Source organism: Zonotrichia leucophrys, chromosome 2 (assembly GCF_028769735.1).
Source record: "Zonotrichia leucophrys gambelii isolate GWCS_2022_RI chromosome 2, RI_Zleu_2.0, whole genome shotgun sequence".
Lineage (NCBI taxonomy): Eukaryota > Metazoa > Chordata > Aves > Passeriformes > Passerellidae > Zonotrichia > Zonotrichia leucophrys.
The window spans coordinates 130118034-130136969 of NC_088171.1; the positions used below are offsets into that span (position 1 = coordinate 130118034).

Here is an 18936-nt window from a genome sequence, read left to right on the forward strand (position 1 = left end):
GTGAGGCCGCCCAAGGCAGAGCAGGGCAGGACAATCCCCACCCTTGCCCAGCTGGTGATGCCGTGACTGATGCCCCCCAGGACATGCTCAGCACTCCTGCATGGTGACATGATTTTAAAAGATTTTAAAAAAATACAAATTTTAACTAGAAAATATTATATTATATACAAACAATAACTACATTTGTAATGTAGGAAACCAGAAAGGAATCAAAATAATTTTTAAGGTAGCTCATCAGGAATAAAATCATTAAGAAACAATGGCAACATTGCTAAGTTAATATGAAATCACCTTCCTATAGGGAACAATAAGCATTCAATAAGACCTTGCAGACATTGGTTCCCAAGTCAAAACAATTTATGCTTCTAAATATTTTAGTTATTTTCAATGCAAACAGCCATGCTGAAGCTCTCAACTATGTTTTTCCACTCCAAGAGTAACATAACTATTCTATTTTCTCTTAATCTCTTAATTCCTAATGGAATTTTTTGATCTCTAATGGCAAATACTACCCTAGGTGATCAAAGCCTGCACAGGCTCTCTCTCTGTCAAGACTGGTGTGTTCATGGCCAACAGAAACTAGAAGATGGCACGTGCCATTCTACAGAGCCGTGTGCCTGGGTGCCAAGTGACACAGTCACCCTGGTGCAGCAAATGATCCAGACAACAGGCCTTGCAGAGTGGGAAGGCAGACTGAATACACACAGTATTGATGAGGCACTGCTTGAGATTAATTACTGAAGTTTTACTCAGGTGTCTGCACAGCACTGTGCCATGTGACACAGCAGAGACCATCAGCTCAGCTCTCTTCATTACATTAACTCCTGCTTTGCCACAGCAACAGATGTCTCTGAAAAATTGAGTTGTTTCTCTTCAGCATGCAAGAGTAACATAACATCAAGCATTAAATAATGGCACTTGCTGACCAATGAACCAATATTTCAGGAATTTCCCATTCTAAAGTTAAGCTAAATTATTTTCTTTTAATGGATCAAGAGAGCAGTAAGTGTGACAAAACCACTCTCCTAAATTTGCAATGATTTCTATGTATTTCTTTGGAATTAGATCTAATTCTGAGGAAACACAATTGTTTATAAAAAGATTAAAAGATTATTTAAAGATTATTAAAAGATTGTTTATAAAAAGATTAAAATAAAGATTTTTATTACTTACATGGTTAAAATAATTTAACTGAAATTGAATATCTACCTTAATTTAAGTTAAGAATTAAGAAGGAAAAAAACCAAAACACCACCTGCTTTTGTCTTTTAGCCTGAAATCAAAGCATCACAACACGCCGGAATTACCTGTTTCTGTAATGGTCAATATTGAAGCTTTCTATTTTACATTTGATTTTAGTATAGACATCTTGCATATCCACTGAGGCACTGAGATCCTCTAATTCACTGACAATGCAGACTTCTGCAATAGTCAAAGAAAATAAAAATTATTAGTTATTAATCTGAAAATTGAAGGATTTTAAACAATAAATATATCTGAGATCCTATTTCTACTCGGAGTTTTCTCATAAAGCACTTCTTGATTAAAGTGCCACACTAGAATCCAAACCTTTCTATACAAATATATTGAGAAATATATATAAGACATTTCTAGTTTAGGTATTTATAGCATAATTCCTAGGGGGGGAAAAAAGAAAAAAATATTTGTGAAGATATTTACTCTAATTATTCTAAATTCTTCTTTCTCTTGTGCAATTAGTTTTTTTAAAATCAAAGGTTCAAGTAAATTTCTTGAAAACTAGCCTTAGAAATGAGTCACTTTATTTTTTCACATTTCTATGGGCAATAATGTTAATAGCTAAGCAGCAGTATTTCCTAGAAAAAAAATTGAAGTCCTGCAGTTTATGGAATTTGACTTTCTTTCAAACAATTACTCTTGAATGATAATTCAACTACATCTCAAAGAGAAAAAAAGATGAGCTGTTCACAACACATATTTTACTTTTTAACACAGAAGTTGAAACTTCTCCTCTGAACCCTGCATTAAACTTCCTTTGACTTTAATGATTATATGATGGTGATTATATTAAATTGAAATTTGAAATTACCACTATTAAACTAGAATGGACTATATACGGACGTACACAAAATATATGACTAAATCATATAAAAATGAAGCATGATTTGGTCTAAGAAAATAAATGCAGCACTCTACAGACATTAACTAACTTATTTCCAATTTAACTTAATCATCTTTCAACATGGAGGAGAAAGTTTATGTCAAAAAACAATTGAATTCTAATTTGCATGCAGTAACCCAACTATGTTTTGGTGCTGTTATTTAAAATACAGCTCCAACCCATTATTTCTGTGTTACAGTGTTCAGTAATGTTGATACAAGCTCTGAATAGATAATACTGTGCTGTAAAATAGGGTGTGCTATTTAAAACAGTACATCAGGAATTCAAATGGAATTTAAAATAGTATATTAGGCAGAATAATGCAAAATACCTGTGCCATTATTTCTAGGATCAGGAGCAAACAATTTCACAGTAATTTTTGGCAACATCCACTGCATCCATAGGCTGACACGTCCACTTGAAACTCCAATATTACTTGTTGTTTGTTCCAACGTAATGGAGTCTGAGAATGGAGAATCATCACCACCCTGAAGAGAATCGCCCTACAAAACAAAAGCAATAGCTGAGGAAAAAAGAAGCATTGCTTTTCGCCACTTCTGGGGTTTTTTTTCTATCTCAACTGATATGGATGCACAAACTATAGAAATACAGATTCCCAACCAGTATATTTGAATTAAGCTATTTGTAACACCAGGAAAAGATAAACCAAGTATTTTTCTCTTTTCTCTGGTAGAGACAACAGACTATGGCAAAGACAGAATGGTAAAACTGTAAGGTTTTATGACAGGTCTCCTTGGCATAGCAGACTTGCCTTATTAATGCTACACTATGGAAACACTATCATCAATTTAAAACAAAGGCTAATAGGAATATTTGGAGATGCAATAGCAAAAGGGATATGGAGGCCTGCACATATCTGAAAGGCAAAAGAAGCAAGAGTCACTGGAAGCACCAAATGAAGAGCCACCCAGCAAGGCCATAACACCTACACTATGTACACACTGCATTTGAGCCAGTTTTTCCCCCCTTGTATGTGCTTCCCTGTAATTTTGGGAAAAAAAAAAAAAATAATCGCTTCCTGTAAGAATTGGCAATATTTTATTTGCCACTTCCTAAATACTTCTGTTTAAAACATTATTGTCATTTGTAATATTCTTAAATGTATGAAATGTTGACAAATGAGCTTGTGGAAGCTTCTGTGCCATCAGTTATCTCTGTTTCTTCCCTAAAATGTTAAGGGCTCAATAAAGAAGACACAAAGATTAATGTTTTAGGAGAAGATGATGACAAATGAAAGCTATACTGAAAATTCTGTTATGAAGGCTTATTAGAGCAATGCAAGCATGTTCTGATAATATTTACCAGCCAAAGGACCTCAACCTGCTCCTCTGCTGGATCTTCCAGATAGGGAAAGAAATACGCAAATATATAACTGCTCATCAGCCCCCAGTGTTTACAGCCTATTAAACTGAATGCAAGAGACACATAAGTCACTAATGTCATCCAGAAGCTCCTGAATATCCAGAAGCATCTCCACTTGCAACTCCACCATGTGTTGTAAATTTTCTTCATTCAAGCACAAAGAAAGGAAAAAGGTTTAGTCACTTTGATCCACTAAGACCAAGCTGTTTCTAAGATTAACAGACCAATAAATATCTAAAGCCTTATCTTTCATTGAAGGTTTGTGGGATTGGGCATTGTAAAATATGATGAACAACATGTTTGAGATTTATCTAATTAAAAGCCAAGATTATTTCTATGGAGACACCTCAGAAGGCAGATCTACACAGTAAGCACTACAATTGGACTGAAACCATTTTAATGTCAGGCAAGAGTCAGAATTCATTTCAACTTCAGATGCTCATGAAAGCTTGCCTTCAGTAGCAAAATTAAAGTCTGACAGTACTTGCCTCATTCTGCAGCCCAAGGCTGGAAAATGCAAGCATGGAAGTTCTGTTAGCAATCTATTTTCTGGATGGGTAGAACCTAGCCCAAACCTAATGACATAGCTCATATGGAAGCATTTATGATGACAAATCACATTTTCATTCAATTCAGGCCTACAATTTAATTATAGGTTTCCTAAACTATAAGAGGACACAGAAACAGCAAAGGTACTTTATCTGCATGCAGTAACCTTTACCCTTGAAAAGCTTAGTGATACTACAATTAGGAAGACACCATCTACGATGTCAATAGCTGACTCAAAGAACTTTCCATTCCAGATACTCATTTGTATGAGGAAGGGAAAGCTTGTCCAACGAACTAGTGTATGCTTCAAGAAAATAACATGAGACTATAATATCTGAACCAACTTAACAGATGTAAGATGATGTGATGCAATGAAAACTAAGATCCAGTTGACCTTCAATCATCTATAGTGACAGTGGCTTTGCGTGAATCAAAATGCATGAATAAAAACAAGTATATTTCTATTTATTTTTGTTTATCTTATATAAGGCATTATTGCTTACAGCTCTGAACAGATTACCTGAAGAGCCACAGGTGATCATCTTTGGAAAAACTCTTAGACTCCTGAGGTCCAAAAAGCATTTGCTCCCTATCACATTCTAAGTGAACTAACCTCCTCACACAATCCCACCTGAAATATCTCTCCAAATCATGGACTTCGCATCACCCTCTTGCTTTTAGTGTTTGTTTACTCTTCCTCTTCTGTTCTACTCTTACACTGCCTGCAAATTTAATTTAATTACCTGTCTCCTGCTGTGTATCTAATAATATTTAATGCCTGCCACAACAGGACATGTCAATGCAGAAACCTCAGATAGCTCATTTCACTATGATGCATCTAGTTCCCAAACTGGAGTGGCACACTGAATATAGGGCACCCAACAAAATGAGGCAAAAAAAGAAAAAGGCAAAACCTGCTAAATAACACATTCAGGGCAGAGGTTAACTTCCTTCTCACAAGCTGTGACTTGCATTTCCTATTTGCTTCTCCAGCAAAATCCTTCCTGCCTCTGGCCTTTTTGTCCAGATTTTGAACTCTTAATACTATTTGCTAACAGTGTCCTTGCAAGATATTTCCTACTATGTCCACAAAGAGCTCTACTCTCTCCAGTGCCACTTAATTATCCTACAAGGCAGCACTAAATGACAGTGACACGAGAGTAAATATCTTTTCAACACTGTAAACGAAATTCAGTTTTCTTCAAGGATGCCAGCACCTGTCCTTGGAAAGAAAAAGTTCCAAGGGGAAAGCAGCCTTGGGGAGTGTCAGGCCTGCAAGCTCCCCAGCAACTGAAAGGATGCAGGCAGAGCAGTCACTTGCCCAGTGCTAACCAGTGTTAGTCCTTGCTTCTCCTGAAATGGCAGGCACCAGTAATAAGACAGTGACATAACCCAGCCATTTTGCTGTCCCCAACTATCCCTGTGAACCCTCTGCAAACACTAGCCTGCCTTCCTTCAACTGCTCCGCTCACTTGTAAAGCAATGAAAGGTCAGCGTGAAAAATGTATCCTTCCAAACCACAATGCTTTGAGACTCCTATCTCCTGTTTTAATGAGTCTTTATTTGCAAAGTCCTCATTGTTAGAGGACATCAGAGAAGCCTCAACCTATTTCATGACTTGAGATTTCACGCCATGAGAATGGCATTAGTTCTGATCATTTCAATTTCTGACAATCAATTCCTCTCTGTTTCTTTTGTATAACATCCACACAGCCTCTTTGACACTCTGCCTTTCAATAACTTCCCACACCTTCACAATTTGCCTTTGAATGATCACCCTAAAAGATGATGATTCAGTGCTGCACTTTCACTGTATCTGAGACAACCTTTCTCATCAAAACTCATATGTTCTAAAAAGATGGTGGAGTCAACAGTACTTTGGTCAGATCCCTTCAGCAGGGCAGATCTGAAGGAAGGAGCCAGCCAAAGAGAATTTCCCTGTGCTGAGATCTTCAGATGGATTCCACAAAGTATCAAGACATAAAAGACAATTAAGGTAAAAAAAGAGAAAAACAATACTTTGATATTTATTTACAGTTCAAGCCACTGTTCTTGACAATGATGGTGTTCTGTGGACCCTTTTGTGGCTCTCTATTCCCTGCATTCTATAAAAAGTTTTCATTTTATTTTCTTTTTTTTTTTTTTTAATCTGAGGAACATTTCAAGTTCTGCTTGTACCATAAACATGCTTCATTTTGCCAAACTGTAACTTAAAAATTGTGATGGAATGGGTGGGAATGAGAGACAGTCTCTTCTTGTGTTCCACACATACCCCCAGTCTCCCACTGAATATGTTCCAAAATGGATTTTGAATGAAAATCAACTTTGTTCTAAAATTTTGGCAGGTCTCTACATTTCTGATAGTTGAAAAAGAAGTAAACAATAGCTGATTAAACTTAAAGGGGTACACTTAACAGCAAATACGTATTGCCACCATGACAATTTTTGAACTTTATAACTGGATTCTTTTATTTCTGTAATTTAATGTTTTCAGCTGTTTCATGCATTTTGTTAAGGTTTTTCTCCACAGAGAGCTATTTTTATTTCGTGGTTTGAGTACAAAGATAACTTTACTGTGAAAAAAAGTCACACTAGAATTTTCCCACACTTCTTTTGGATTATTTTTCTGAAGATATTAAATTATGTCTAATGCCTCTTAGAGAATCAGTCAGTTGATAATTCTGGCACAAGGTTACTTCAAACTGGATTTGTGAGATTTCTGAAGAACAGCATTTACCCTAGAGTTACAGATACCAACCCAGATGTATCATTAGAAGCTGGACCTGCAATTGCCAGGGTTTGGAATTCATTCTACCACACAGGCTGAAAATCCCAATAAGGGCCTCAACTCCCTTGGGCTTCACCTCACCTACAATCCTGTACTTGGGTTACTGCTTTCCCCCCAGAATTCCAGGTGACTTGGCCTTACTCCCTCCCGGGGTGGCAGCAGGTCAGTGCAGCCAGCACTGGCTTGGGCTGAGGTGTCCAGCGCCGATCTCCTGCTGGCAGCCATGGCAGCTGCAGAGCCGGTCCAGAGACAGCCCCAGCTGCTCAACACCCTGTCCCTGGCAGAGGGACACAGTGCTGCCTCTGCCCCCTTCAACAGTTTAACTTCAATTACTACCTATACTTTTTCTGCAGTGAAAGCCTGTGTAAACAGCTGAATTGGCCCATTGCCTCTGCCAGGGATAGATGCTCCTCTGAAGACAGAACATGTTGTATGACTATCCTTTGGGAGGCAAACAAATGGAAGAGACTGCATTTCCTCTTAGCCCTCAGTTCATGGTACTGTAACCACAACCATTAGGCAAAGCCAAAGGGCCTGAAAAACAGATGGCCTGAAGTAGCTGACATTTTTTTTTTATTTTTTATAAGCTCAAATTCACAGAAAATTTTCGCAGTAAAAAACTAAGAAACTGAAGTGAGACGAAAGACTCTTGTTTCTCATCCAGTTTCAATTTTCATTCTGGATTTTCAGCACCCAGCATGTTATTGTTAAATATGTTTATGCATTACTTTTCTGCTCTGTTTCCAGATCTACTGAAAAATCAAGCCAGAGTCAGAAACTCTGAACTATTTTCCCACAACTTCTCATGCCAAGTCCTAAAATATACAATTTAATTCTTTTACCAATTGTTGCAAATTGACCAATATACTGAGTTTATTTTCTTACCAGAATTTATCTTTGTTCATCAGGAAGATCCAAACATATGAGGCCTTCATCCTTGGCCTGCCTAAAGCTCAGGGATGATCACAGTTTGGCCACACTAATGCTATGCCTTATCAAAATAACTTCTGCATTCTTGCTCAATCACTGAGTTTCCCCAAGGACTAAACACTTCTACCACTGTTTGTACTTAAGTAAACAGTAACAAGTGGCCTGTTGCAGTCTGCACTACCTTTCCTTTTCCAAGGCAGTGATGGTAAAAATGATTAACTGTTTCCAGCCTCCAGTATTTAAGCCTCTCACTCATGTTTCCCTGTCCGACCACCAGCCAGGCTAAAAGTCAGTAAGCCTAGGTAGCTTTACCCACATCAAATCATGGTGCTCACATCAAGTTGTCAGCAAGAAAAGAATTAGACACAGCTTAAAATATAAATCATCCACAAATCACATAAACAAATTACCTTTTTTTTTTTTTTACTATCTGATATAAATAGTTGTGCAAGTTTGCTTTCTTCTTTTATAGCAAGTCTGTTGCAGCTGAAAGAAGCTTTAAAAATAATCATGTGTCTCCCACAGAGCAAAACACAGCAACTATAAAATCTCTAAACTTAAAAAATCCCATAGCTATGGCAGCAAGGCTGTTTTTGTTTGACACATTTCAAGATGTCAAGGCTCAAAATTATAGAAATATATAAACAAAATACAGAGTCCGATAAAAAACTAAATTCTGGAAAATTTCCCCAAGACAAATCTACATAAATATATATTATTATTTAATTAAACTATTCTAATATTGTCCCTTGTTCACTAATTCACTGAATTTCATTTAGATAATTTAGAATTTTTAGAAGAAGAAATTTTCTAGCCAGTGTATAACATTTTTTTGAGAATACAAAGAAAATCAAATAAATAATGAAGAACATTTTGCAAAAGGGTAGGATATGAACACTGAACTTGGACCCATATTACTAAAATAATCTTGGTAACACATGGATTAAAACATCACTGAGTAGTTTCAATTAATGCTCCAAGTACAATAGGTACTCCAAATACTGCTGTCTATATAGATGAGCAAAAACAAATTGTTACTTATAAAGCTGGTGGTTTCTGATTGTAATGAGAAATTAATTTGATGTAAGTAGGGGGAAAACCACTATTTTTGTGACCATATTGTTTTCTTACTATTATTGCTTACCTTCAATTCTGTATCCATGGCAATACTTTTCACAATTAAAATCATGCACACGTAGATATACACCAAAGACAAGGCTATTCAAATATTCTACACACATTTTAGTGAAACAACTTAAGAACTGAAACTCTAGCCCAAACACCTTTTAATGTCAGCTGTTTCTTTGGGGTGTGTGTACAACGCATATAAAAGTAGGCACTAGCCATCACCATTTCATCTTCTCCAAACCTGAGAAATAATATAAACTATACAGAGGGCTAAGACAATCCTGGCCAAAAGCTGAATATGTATTGCAATCAGAATCCAAATTACTGTATATCTGCTTGTGTTCCAGAACTGTTCAATGATGTGTCCCTAAATTTGATGGGGCTATCCTGAGACTGAAAGTCAGTCATTCAGAAAAGCCCCCCTACATTCTTATAGATTTATGTTAAAAACAAAGCACTGAATACATGTGATACCTTGGTATACCTTCAATTCATCTGACACATTTCTGACGCGCTATTGGAGCATAAACAAGGTCAACTCACTATTTTAACTTGTAAACCTGACAGGGGCACTAAGAAAACCACAAATACTATGCCTGTGCAGTTGCAAAGCTTCCTCTGACCACTCATTCTACTCTATAGCAGCTACCTGGTGACTTCTGGCCAATGGTACTCATGGGTGAAGTTTAACACAGCATTCATGCCGATAAAAGCATTAGCCTGCTTTCCTCATGTGGCGCAGGACTCCTCCCCTTGCCTTGGATATTTTACAGTCTCAGGCAAACACTGACACTATGATCAGGTACCAGATCTCTCCAGGCAGCTACACAGTGTTATAAATTAAGGAAGCAGAAACACTTAAACCCAAGTAGCCAATCTTATATCTGAAGATGCACCTCAAATACTCGTGTGACAGAGCCACAAAAGCAGTGTGAGACATGGACAGCTGGGACAGGGGAATGCACTGAGCTCCAGGAGTAGGTCATAGATGGCACCGTGGTTCAACAGTGGCTGGATGGAGCTGGGGTGAGCACACAGCTGGGTGCAATGCCAACTCTGGAAGCCTTCACAGCCCAGTACCTCTCCTGGTTGCCAATGCAATTTACACACAGCAGCTCTCTACTGACCCAGCCATCAGAGTTACTGGCTGACTGCATGGAACAGCTCACAAGCAGCACAGGTATCAGTGGTATTTTCAAAACAACACTTACTATTCTGCTAATTCTGGACTTGAAAAATGGCTTATGCTTCTTGACCTGAACAAACTAACCACAGTTTTCTGCCACAAGATACTGCACACTCACTTCAAAGAGAAATAATAAATATATTATACAATAGAAACAATAATAAATATAGCCCAATACAGCAAATATTTTTTTCTCTCTTTTGTTCCACAAAAATGAGTAATAAAGTACTGTTCATTAGTTTATTGGGGCAAGCCACCTGGATTCTACTACTTTGATTTTTCTGATTCTTTGACTGCACACCACTACATTTTGTAGGTCAGAACTCACACAACACATTCTTTTAAGGAATAAAAAATACCTCTGTAGTGGTTCCAATGTCAGCAGATGGGCTGTATGTGCTGGTATCTGGTGGAATGGTACCAATGCTACTTTTAACTGGGGAGCTAGGAGGAACAGGTCCTGTCATGGTTTCAGTATAGACAGAAGATACAGATTGATATAGAACTCCTTTCCTCTGAATTTTATTCCAAACTTTACTTGTGATCTCAGCCAGTTCATACAGAAGCTGCACCTAAAGGAAAAAATAAAACTTAATTTTAGGATGAAGCTTTTCTTAACAAGGTGAAGGAAAAATCATCAAAGTCCTCCACTGAGACTTAGAACATAGCAGAACTGAACTTCTCACCATTTAGAATGTTCTGATAAGCAAATACATTGCAAATAAAATAATTAACATCATTTACAGTATATTGAATTTAATAAAAATAATCTGTTCTTTGTGTAAACATATGGCACATATCTCAAAAAAACTATAACATGGTCTTGTAGAACTTTTACTAATAAAAATTATAACAATTAAGCAAAGGTAATTTAGCATATATTTCATACATATAAATACTGTCTCTAGAAAAAGGCATGTAAACTTTATAAAATAATAACAATGCAAAATTAATCGCTCCAATACTATTAAAATAATGATCCCATGCAGCATATGAAACTGATCTGGCTTTGGAAGAATATTCACCACGAAACTCAACAGTCTCCCGGCATATGTCATTCCAATATTTAGAAACACACTGTTTAACTTGCACATTGTTTGACTCAGTTCTAAGATATTTACATAAGTTTTTGTAAATAGGCATTAATCATGGAATTTGTATGACAACATATTGGAATATACTGTATAAAAAAAGGTCAGTGAAAACTGAAAATAATATATAAGCAGATTCACAGCTGGATACCATACCAAAGTTGCCATTATAAAAAATTTAAATTCTCATATTTATAAGAACTTTAAGCCTCAGGACACTTTTGCTCTATGAAGCTGGCTTCTTATGTGGGCAGAACAGATGCAGAAAAACACTGCTGTCAATCTATATTTGATATAAAACAGTACTTGATTTTGTGCGTGAGAACGTGTGATGAAGTCTCAAAATACATGGTGCAGTCTTTTCTTAAGAGGTGAAATGCTGGAATTTTATAAAAACCTTCTTAATTCAACTTGGATTTTCTTTTGAAGTTTCAAGGTTTACACAGAGCAGGTCACATAATCTTTTGACAGAATTTTCGTTAGAGGAAATAAACTTCACAGTACATTTTTTTCCCCTTCATATACAGAGCAATCTACAGCCAAACAGCTCTGGCTCTGATGAAGAACTCCTTCAGTTATGCTCTAAAGTATTCTGTGTCTGTAGCACTCTGATAGGCACTGGTAAGTTTTAAATAACCAAATTCAAATTTCTAAGTTTTCCCGAGTCTTTTCCATGTAATGCAGGAAGCTCAACAAATGTCCTAATGCAACTAACTAATGTAACGTCCACCCAATTGATTGACTAATATAACATTAACTGGTGTTGACACTTTGCTGGCAAAATTATCTCTAGAAATTTAAGAGGATATAGGCAGATGTCCAAATCATACAAGCCAGCAATTTCCCCATGTCCCAGTTTTTTTCCAAGAAATCAAAAGACAGCGTAATCTATGTTTTTATGTTTTAATGAAGCAGGTCTTTCAGAAAATTGTTTATGCTATTGTTCCTAAAGGCATAAAGTAATGCAAAACAAGGAACTTGTCTTTACATATATGTTCACATACAAGGTGAAGAGGTTTGTGATCAGTTAATCCAACACTGAAAGGTGCAAATCTTACTGGGATTTCAGTAGTCATAATCATTACAGCTAATAATTACTTATCTTGTCAGGGAGACTTTTTTTTAATTGCTCAGGCTAGAATCTCTCCAGCCACCCTGAAACAGTGGTTATTTCAGACAGCAGTAGCTATGTCTCTGAACATCACCAGCTACCAGCCAACAAAGCAGTATGATCAAAATATCCCAGTCTGAAGCTAGGGACAAAATAAGTTTGTAGGTACGTGGTTTGTTGTAATTGGGAATGGGGCTGTGGCCAAGCCTCATCCCCAATGGGCTACAGCTGGAAAAAAAATATGAACAGTACTGAAGGCCATGGAGCACCCAGGAGCACTGAGCAATCACCAAAGGGAACAGAGGGCACACAGGGGTAATGCATGAACATGAGGGGTATAAAAGGCTGGGCTAAAGAACAAGAAGGGCAGATGCTTGCAGCCTTCTGAAGTGACGTGATTTTACTCTGTATGGGCAAATGCTTAAAGCCTTCTGAAATGGCATGGTGATGCTTTGTGTATCATGGCCGTCACAACTGTGATATAAGTTCAGCAAACAAAAAAACACACTTCTGTTAGAGGGAGATGATTTTCACAGAGTTATGTCAAAAGGTGAAAATACCAAAAAGCCTCACAATAAAGCCTCATTAAAACAAAAAAGATGGCACATGTCTACATGGAAATAAAATTTCAAAACGTTGACAAAGTCACATCTTTGGTAAATTATTTTTAACGCCCTTTATTTCATTCCATTGGTTGTTACTGACTAAATTGGAAGGATTCCTTTTTCTCTTATTGCTTGTGTGTTTTCAAATGCATAATCTCAGTATTTTACAAATACATTTCTGATTATATGAGAAGGGCTAGTATAAGTGTAAGGCTTCTCTCCTTTCTAAGTATTTTTGAGCATGTATAATAATTATTTTTAGAACATACTATTTAAGAGAAGAAAAATGGTAGGACAAAAAGGGTAACTGCCAGTATTTGTTAAAAAAGGCTTCCCCCTCTCACTGCTTCCACTCTCTCCTCAGCAAAACCACACATAACTCAGTAAGACCCCACTGACTACTTGGCAAAATCTGCAAAGCTCAATATGTTACAGCATTTTATACTTTAAAAATAACATATTACTACAAAATTGAAAACTACAACCAAGGACAACATCCTGGCAATTTTGCACACTGGAAGTATCTACTGACTTTACAACCTTCAGAACATGGTTTCACATTAAATCATAATAGTCATATAAATATAATACTTCACCTTTGCTACCATTTAACAAATTCACCAAATTTCACCTAGCTGGAGGCTGTCATCTACAGAAAAAATACAGCCTGTCACTGTAAGGAATCAAATTTCATACTGTGAATTTATGACTATCAAATGCTGTTTATGGAACTGCATTTTTCATCTTCTATCCTTCGACATCTGGTTCAAGAAGACTGATTGCCTTTTTTCTTCCCTTTTGCATAAGTAAAGAAGAAGGGACAAGTAAGGCACATGTTAAAGAGAAAAGACATTTCCAGAACCTTTAGTAAACTCAAATAATTTCTCTGCACCCTTTCAGACATTAGAATACTTCAGTAAGTTAACAACATCACAGTGTACAAGGACACCCTTTAAGACAACAACATTTGATCTAATATTCCATATTACAACTTCATTTTAACAGTTCACTATGCACATAATACAATTTATATGTAGCTTAGAGTTTCAGTTTTTTAATGAAGTTTGCAAAACAAATTACTTTAACAGGAATGCTTGAAAAATATTGTATTTTTCTATTTTCTTAGTTCTCAACTCACATTTAGGTAAGACTTATAACAATGCCATTTCACTTTTAATATTATTAAATACCTACTATATTTGAAATTACAGTAAACTAGGTCCAAGTAATTAAAATACAAGATTTGCCTTCTGAAAAAATCTAAGAACACCTTTTCCTTTTAATAAAAACAAATTAGGTGTTAACTTTTGTTTACATGAATTAATCTGTTTTTCTTCCTTTTACTGCAGGATACCATGGTTTGCCTAGAAACCACTTCATGTTCAAAGAAACGTTAGTTCCCTGAAAATGTAGCAAAAAAACTACATTAAACCACTTCAATATAAGAATCCACAGTGACAGCAGAACAGTATCACAGCATTTAAGGTACATCTGCAATTCATTTCACCCCATCAGCCGGAAGATGCATTTATACTACAGCTATTACATTTGGAAAAGAGTTTAAATTACAGAAGTTGAGAGAGCTTCAAAGCAAATCTCAATCTAAGCACCTTGTTCTTGATGGCCCAGTTAAAAAAAAATTAAGATAGAGCCCCTCTTCATGAAAATGCAGATCAATTGTACTTAAATCAAGTTATTTTTAATTTCCTTTTATAAATCAATTAAATGTACCAACCTGGGGGTTGGAGCATTTTATTTCAAGGGACTCAAGGTCGACGTGGAGGCAGACGACAAACGAGTGTCTGGATTCCGGCCCCGAAGAAAGCAGTTTCTGTGAAGTCACAGCTAAAGTAGAAGTGCAGCCCATTGGTTCTACCAAATTAAGAGTCATCTGTTGTCCAAGAAGGGTATATACACTGAAATGATGCAGACTAATTGACCATGGAAAAGCATCACCTAGTGATTAAAAAGAAGGGTGCCAAACAGTTAAACAATTACTTAATAAAGAGTAGGGTATTAATTTCACAAAACTAGCAACGGCCTTATTCGAAACCACCTTGCAAGTGCAATCCACAACCATTAAATTGATCCCGAACTGTCATAAATATAATTCAACCATTGTTTCCATCCTATACTTCAAAATCTAACAATAGCAATACATTTGTTACAACTTCTAAAAACTGAAATGCACTGGGAATTTTAACTCCAAACTGTGAACATGTACAACGCAGTCTTCAAAGAAATCTTTCTTCTTCACATAATTTTCCTCAAACTCCCCACTTTTTTAGGCATATGGATGCAGTTCAGAGGCAAGTCCTTCTATTATATACTTATATCTGTTTACAGGTTGTAATACTAAAAAAGTCAATTCTTTCATTTAAAAGTCTACAGGTTGCATCTCAATACAGTGGCGCTGCAGAGTGAAGCCTATTCCATTGCTCAGAGGACAGCTCTTTCCACTGTCTCACTTAAACTTCCTAGATGATGGATTTTCTAAAACAAAATTATTATGGACATTTACTTAGCACTTAACTTCTTATATTTAGGAAGAAGCCTACCCAGAGAGGTTCCTGGCATCCTACCAGGCATTGTTATCAGGAATAATCACCGAGGGAATTGGGGGTGCAAAGCTGAACAACAAAATGCCTACAGCTTCTGTACAATCAGTTTTCTTTAGGTTGTCAATAGATAAAACATAAAAGTTTCCAAAGCAGGATCACAGAACTATTCAGGTAGATCTTTAAAGGGCCAACAGGAACTCCTTTTGGTAAAGGAAAATTTTCAACAGTTGTACCAGCTAGAGTTGAGAGGATTTGAGCACACAGATTACAGGAATTGAATGAAACTTGAAACAGAATCCCTGTGGTGGGTTGACCCTGGCTGAGTGTCAGGAACCCACTACAGCTGCTATCACTCCCCTTACTCAGCTGGACTAGAAGAGAAAATTTAACAAAAGGCTGGAAAACAGGGGGAAATAATTCACCTGTTACTGTTCATGGGCAGAACAGATTCAACTTGGGAAAGACCATTTGGAGCCAGTTGGAACTGGCTTTGTTGGATTTGAGGAAAGCTTCTGGAATGTTCTCAGAAATGTCAGCCCTGCAGCCCTCCCCACTACCAAAACCTTGCCATGTAAAGCAAATACAATCTCACATATGACAGCCAGGTCCCAGAGGAAAAAAATTAGGCTCTGGGAGAAACACTGAACCAAAATTCAAAGAATGCTCAAAATACATGAGGAAAATAAGGCAATCAAAGATATGTGGATAATTCTAATTTTACTTGAAACAGATACAGGTTTTTGCTCTTCACAGGTATAAGAACATAATATTTTAGGGGTCTTTGGAGGTTTTTTTTGTTTGGTTTTGTTTTCTTTAAAGAAAATCTTCATCCCATTTTTCAGCTTTCCTACTGAGGAAGTTGGGCCTTTTTGTCACCACTTGAACAACAGAGTCTGTGCCCAGCATGTGAACTGTCAATCCACCAAAAGCAACTGCCTGTCCTAAAAGCAGCTGGATGAAGTACCAGGTCTAGACACAGCAGGCTGCTGAGCATCCACAAACCTCAGCCATGCCTGAAACAGTCTTCATCTTTGCAGGGAGAACACAGAAGGAGAAAAGTTCTCCTTCCTGCAGGAAAATTCAGAAAGTTATTTGGTATGAAGTTTTATTTTTCAAAATTTTGGCCTAAGCCATGGATAAAGAGTCCAAATTAATGCCCCAGAAGCATGGGAGCCAGTCTTGAGAATCAGAGGAGAAAATGGTAGACAAAGGTACACTGGGCTGGGCCCCTTGGGGTCTCACAGGACAATAAAAAATTCAAACCGGTGTTTTTAAACAATATATGGAGAGTGTGTTTGCTGCCTGGTGTGACTTACAGTCAATAATGTACTGCTGAGAAATCACAACACTAAGAAATAGCACCAACTGTTAACTGTGACCATTTAAAGAAATTGGAAGGGTTTTGAAATTAAAAGAAAGCTCCATTCCAACATCTTTTTACCATATTATTTTAGTAAGACTTCTATTTTTTCTTCCACAGGTAGCTTCAGCAATATATTTATATGTCCAAAAGTATGTATCAGAAAACTCTGTATCTCATCCTAGGAACAAACTGAAAACTTCAATAGTTTATTTTGAAGCTATTACATACTGAAGAATTTGGTTCAAAGAAACTTGAAAATATTTTCAAAAGGTTTGCAGATTAAAAGTTTTGAAGCAATTAATTCATGCCTTTTTCCAAGTTCAGTCATCCAAGAAATACAAAAAAATAATTGTAATAGATGGAAAAAATTCAAATGCAAAGTCAACTCCAATGGCATGTTTCTAATTATTACATATGAACTTTGTTTTTCTCTGTGACCACCACAGTAAATTAACATAGTTTATATTTCATGGATTAGAAAGAAAGAATATCTATGGAAAAAAGACAGGTATCTCTACTAGACTGCACACAATATCTAAGTTAAAGGGAAAACGATGATAAAATGTTATCAATTTACAGAAACTGCAGTATGTTGAAAAAATACTGTAGTAAAGACACAGTGAATTTACAGCTAGGAAATTCCCCCAATGTCACCAGTTACCTCCTCTTCAGCTCCATATACACTGTATGCCTGTTCTAACACTTCACTGAACTGTGCACCTGATAAATCCTTGTTTTGTTGTTGTACCTATATCTTATTTGGTTTTTTAAAAATGTACCTTCATTCATTTTCAAATTTGTTTTATGAAACTATTAAAAAAATAATTCAAAGCATCTAAACATCAAAAGCAACACTGCTTATAGGATTTTCCCATAATTTAAAGAATGATTTCTTGGTAGAAAGGAAATTGCCATATTTAGCAAAATTTTCTCTACATCTAACCTTGGAATCTACATATAATATTTATTTTGTCACCTCATTAATGAAATTCTGAAATATTTTAAGTAAATTGGGAAAACTGGAATTGCCTTTAGTGGAACTACATTACACTCAACATTTATTGTGGCAAGATTGCAAAATATACACATGAAAGTCCCCTACTATGGTTGAAGATTCTGGTCAATTCTGATCTATTACTATAATAAATCCTTATTTTGAATTTTGTAGAGCACCATCATTGATTTGTATTAAAAAAATTATTATTTAAATTATTTCAAATGCTTTGATAACTTCTTAAATTTATAAATACCACTATCAGGTATTTGGCAGTTGACTGACCCAACCATCAGACATTAACTGTGTTAATCTGCTACTTGCAATGGTTTAGAAAGACTAATTTCCTACAGAATTTTTGAATTATTTTTCCAATCTATAAATAAAAAAATTGGTATGTGGAAGCTCTTTCTCTGGTACTTATTGATGCATTTTACTTCTTTGCTAGAGTTAATCATTAATGCTCATAATAAGACTTCCCATATGCATAACATACAGCATTGATAAATTTAAAAATTGTTATGTTTGCTTTCATTTTTATGAGGTATCTTTTAAAAAACAGATTGCAATTGTGGTATTTGTACAAGTTCTGCACAAGAGAAATTTTGTTTGTTTAAAATCAGTAATGGTAGGAGAGAGGTCATGAAAGCTTTATCATGCATGTGCTCTGGGATCTATTCCCAGGCTTACCATTAGTACCCATTGCAATCCTTAAAAAGCAACCTGACTACTGTGTCTTCATTTCCCTTTCTGCACCTTTCTGCACACTGCAGGGTCTTTACATGGATTTCTAAAGCCCTCATTCTCATGGGACATGCAATGTTTAAAAAAAAGGCACTGCAGTCACTACATGTTAGGTCACTTGTACTCCCCCCCAGTCATACAACAGGGGTTCTATGTCTGCATAACTCCAGCTTTTCCAACATGAGAACTAATTCTACAAGCCATTCTCATGACAGGTAAATTAAACACAGTAATTACTATTACAGATGGTGACATCGACTATAAGCTCAAATAAACCAAAATAGGGTAGATTTAGATGAGATATAAAGAAGAAATTATTCACTACACGAGTAGCAAGACACTGAAAGAGGCTGCAAAGGGAAG

General features: G+C 36.2%; 1 protein-coding gene across 5 annotated transcripts in view; it reads right to left on the minus strand.

The window, feature by feature from the left end:
- The window catches only part of VPS13B (vacuolar protein sorting 13 homolog B), a 433030-nt gene that overhangs the window by 183314 nt on the left and 230780 nt on the right, over nt 1–18936 (minus strand). For all 5 annotated transcript variants that reach the window (XM_064706432.1, XM_064706433.1, XM_064706436.1 and 2 more), the window contains exons 24-27: nt 14647–14867; nt 10464–10676; nt 2472–2643; nt 1308–1422 (exon numbers count right to left, since the gene is read on the minus strand). In XM_064706432.1, the coding sequence (XP_064562502.1) occupies nt 1308–1422; nt 2472–2643; nt 10464–10676; nt 14647–14867 (721 nt within the window). The remainder of the gene's footprint in view (nt 1–1307; nt 1423–2471; nt 2644–10463; nt 10677–14646; nt 14868–18936) is intronic.